Raw genomic sequence first — 4,354 nt, 5'->3', positions numbered from 1 at the left:
GTAACAGGTAGCCCAGGTGGAGTCTCCACTTGCCTTAGTGCTTACCTGTCTGCAACTCTCTGAATCCTGGCATCAGAGGCTTATGTGCAGATTGCTGGTGTTTCTGCTCATGAGCTTCTCTCATCTTCAGTGTATGGTGAAACATGACACAGACTTCCAAGAAGCATATTACATTAAAGAAAAGCATGCATAAACTTGAACTAAGTAGTGCAATATCAAATAGTGAGGGAGTGCCATCAAATCAAAACAGATGATAATACTTGTGAAATGAGAAAAAAGTAGCATTAAGGAATCTGAAGTTAGTCTTTTTTAAGGTATTTGAGATGGAGGGATTTCTTGCTGTGCCTTCTATCTCTGGATTACGCAGGTATTGGGAGGCATAGTGGATACTCAAACCTCAGCTGTGTTACCTGTGTGTCTCTGGGCACAGAGCAGCAACAGCATCAAACCTTTCAGCTGTATATTTAGTTCTTCCCTGCCCACGTGCTGCGCCGGTGGTGGTAATGGGGTTCCCCTCGGTGGAATGGGCTGGCCGAGTACTATATGCTAAGAAAAATAGAGTGATGAAAAAAAACAACAGAATATAGGAGATATTTTTTAAAATTGGGGCAGGATGGGCTAGCCCATCACATGGATCGAGCTTCCACACTAAAAAGAAGAAAATGGAGCCTGCGCTTGCTTTCTTTATATGGGAGGACATCAAAGGCCTTCCATAGAATGTTCTTTACCCAATGCAGCTGAGTCCAGTACAACTAACTGTGCTTGTGTTCTTTCTCTGTGCAGGGCATGGTGTGGGTCCTGTGGGAGGAGGGTGAGAACATGAAGAATGTCTGTCCTGTGCGACAGGAGTGCTCAGTGGAGTGTGGGACACAAGCACACTGATCCCTGAGAGAGAACCATGGGTGGTGGGCGCATAGCAGAGGTCTGAATCTCTGGCTATACATGAAATCATTCAGAAAGCCAGAGGCATTCAGCATAATGGTGAGGCCAGCACTGAGTAGGTGATGACCTACTGCTCTGGAGGTGTCAAGGGAAAGTGAACTACCACAGATGGTAGCCACATAGGATCAAATCTCTGGAATGGGGATGGGAATGGGAATCGAAAAGACAGTAGAATGAATCAGAAGTAACTTTCCTATGTTCATATATGAATACATGACCAGTGTGCTCCACATCATGTACAACCACAAGAATGAAGTTATACTCCATGTATGTATGATTGTCAAAATATGTTCTACTGTCACATATAATTAAAAAAAAACAAATAAGAAAAACGCTATTGTAATTCTAACCCAAACCCTAAACCTAACCCTACATATTGGCAAATATATACGTGTGTTGTGTGTGTGTGTGTGTGTGTGTGTATGTGTATATATTCATTTACACAAATATATGTATCCAAACTCATAGGGTAAACTTAATGTTAGTTCTATACTGACACCTGAACATAACCATGAAAGTAATCCCTGGCATGGTCCATGGTGCTCTGAATTCTACTGTACCATTTTAGAGGCCTCAGAAGGTATAAGGGATGTGACTCAAAACAGAGTAGCAAGGAAGAGCATGAGAAGAAGATTACCACGAAATAAGGAAAAGAGGAGGGAGGGAAAGGGTGGGAGAAGGGGAAATGCACGGAAGACGGAAGGAGACCCTCTTGGGTTCACAAAATACATATAGGCTGTTGTGAGGGGGAAGGGAAGGGGAAAAAAAGAGAGAGATAAGCGTCACAGTAGTATGGGTAGACAATAGGGATGGGAGGGGAGGGGGGAGAGGGAGGGCAGCAGAATACAACTGACACTAGGATTGCTGTATGTATCACATGGATGTATAACCAATGTGATCCTGCAATCTGTACACGTGGAAAAATGACAATTCATACCCTATTTGAATCAAATGTATGATATGTCAAGATCATTGTATTGTCTTGAACAGCTAATAAAAAATAAATAAAATTAAAAAAGAGAATATAACACAAGCTTATCATATTATCTTGTGAAAGAATATTCTGTTGTGTTATCTTCAATTATTAAAACTTTTGGTTAATATGCATCCTAAAGAAAATAAAAGAAGGTTTGGAAATGGATCATGAAACCTGGGTTAAACAGAACAGGAAGTGTGGAAAGGTTGATCCAGGGCAGTGTTGTTTGTGAATAAAGCTCGTGCCACTGAGAAGGACTGAGGACCTTCAGTGTTTCCTTTGAAGCTGGGTAGCCAGTATCTTTCTGAGAAAAGAGCCTTTGGCAATCTGAAGATACAATCAAATTTTGCTTCTGGAAAAAATACCCCAATTCAGCCTCTATTCATATTTACTTTCCTTTCATCTTTTTGAGTTGTAAAGTCCAAAGTCATTGCTCTATATTGTGTTTCTATTCTCACATGGCTGTATGAGGTGTGATTTTCCCCTGACATTATGATAAGCTATTCTTCTCTGGAAAGGATACCCATCAGGTATGTCGACATCGGTCACTCATTAATCATTGCTTATCTGAGTGAATCATTGACAGTGTATAATCATTTTTATGAATTGATGAATGCAGGATTACTGTTGTATATAAAATGCTTGTACTTCCGCCTACTGTATCCCTTGAGCTTTGTGTCCAAGCAGCTGGATTGCAGGGGCTCAGCTATCCCATGGCTCCTGGTCTTTTGCCTGCTGCCCTTCCTCTGTGTGTGTGTGTACTGCTGGCATGTGGCTCTGCCCAGGCAGGCAAGCTGCTGGTGGTGCCCATGGATGGCAGCCACTGGTTTACCATGCGGTCAGTTGTGGAGAAACTCGTCCACAGAGGGCATGAGGTGGTTGCTGTCATGCCAGAGGTGAGTTGGCAACTGGGACAGTCATTGAATTTTACAGTGAAGACATATTCAACTTCTTACACTTTGGAGGACTTGGAACATGAGTTTAAAGTTTTTGCTGAGACTCAAATGAAAAAATCAGATGAAAGTTTATTGTCTGCATTATTGGATTCAAACAATGGGTTTTTTGAACTACATTTTACCCATTGTAGGACTTTGTTTAATGACAAGAAGTTAGTAGAATACTTACAGGAGAGCTCTTTTGATGCAGTGTTTATGGATCCTTTTGACATGTGTGGTCTAATTATTGCCAAGTACTTTTCACTCCCATCTGTGGTCTTCACCAGGGGAGTGTTCTGCCATTACCTTGAAGAAGGTGCTCAGTGCCCCAGTCCTCTGTCCTACATTCCCAGATTTTTAATGAGGTTCTCAGATGTCATGACTTTTAAGCAGAGAGTAGAGAACCTTATAAACCACTTGGGGGAGCGTTTATTTTGCCCATATTTCTTGAAAACCACCTTGGAAATCGCCTCTGAAATTTTCCAATCCCCTGTCACACCATATGATCTCTTCAGCCAAGTATCCATTTGGTTGCTGCGAACTGACTTTGTTTTGGACTATCCCAGACCTGTGATGCCCAACATGATCTTCATTGGTGGAATCAACTGCCACCAGGGGAAGCCACTGGCCAAGGTACGTGTGTCTCCCTTAGCACACGGAGGGAACCCTGGCTTTGGGTGTTAAGAAAGATTCCGTCCTGAGTTTGATTCTTTATTAATATCCATTGTATTTGTAATTTTTTTCTGGGTTAAAATTGTTTTGTTTCTATTCATAACTGTGGATTAGCAAGTTTTATAAAGCTGTCCTCATTGATATTTATGTGCATATCAGTGATGGGATTTGTGTCATTTCTAAGCTCAATTTCTAAATCTGCCACAGAAAAACCCCAAGAAACACTTGCAAGATATTCCTTTTTGCCAATTATATAGGAAAGTATTCTGAGCAGTTTTGAATGCATACTTTTCTTTTTTTGAAATTATTTTATATGTATTCATGTATGTAAAGCAAACCTTACACATATTTTATTAAGTAATATCTAATAATGGAGCTGCGGTTGTGGCTCAGCAGTAGAGTGCTCTCCTAGCATGTGCAAGATGCTGTGTTAGATCCTAAGTAGAGTGCTCGCCTAGCAAGTGTGAGGTGCTGTGTTCAATCCTACGCATAAAATGGATAAATAAAAATAAAGGTTTTAAAATATAAATAAGTAATATCTAATAATAAAGTGTACATGAGTTCTTTACCTTGTATTTCACTTGGAATGTATTGTAGTCATGCCCACAATCTAATACTTATAATGTGTTCATTTAGTAATTGCATTGAAAGCTTTAAACTGTTTTTCTTTTGAATCAACCAATAGTGATAGTTATTTAGACTTTTTCCACATCTTTGAACAAGACTATAAACCACATTGTAAATGTGTAAAACACATTCCTTTATTTTTTCTTCCACATCATGTTTTATTTTTTCAACTCTTCTAGAATCTTTTCTGCCAGCTCTTGTG

General features: G+C 40.1%; 1 protein-coding gene across 1 annotated transcript; it reads left to right on the top strand.

Moving 5' to 3' along the window:
- Positions 1-1,789: 1,789 nt before the first annotated feature.
- Positions 1,790-4,348, top strand: LOC124105598 (UDP-glucuronosyltransferase 1A8). Its single transcript, XM_046462808.2, has one exon. The coding sequence runs from the start codon at positions 2,557-2,559 to the stop codon at positions 3,535-3,537; it is 981 nt and encodes a 326-aa protein (XP_046318764.1). The 5' UTR covers positions 1,790-2,556; the 3' UTR covers positions 3,538-4,348.
- Positions 4,349-4,354: the final 6 nt, after the last annotated feature.

This window comes from Marmota monax, unplaced genomic scaffold (assembly GCF_021218885.2).
Source record: "Marmota monax isolate L192 unplaced genomic scaffold, Marmota_monax_Labrador192_F-V1.1 WCK01_AAM20220418_F8-fsc01716, whole genome shotgun sequence".
Taxonomy (NCBI): domain Eukaryota; kingdom Metazoa; phylum Chordata; class Mammalia; order Rodentia; family Sciuridae; genus Marmota; species Marmota monax.
This window is presented reverse-complemented; position numbering and strand designations above follow the sequence as displayed.

Excerpts from the sequence above, each read along its gene's own strand:
- LOC124105598 (XM_046462808.2), top strand. The coding sequence starts at position 2,557 with ATGCTTGTACTTCCGCCTACTGTATCCCTTGAGCTTTGTGTCCAAGCA.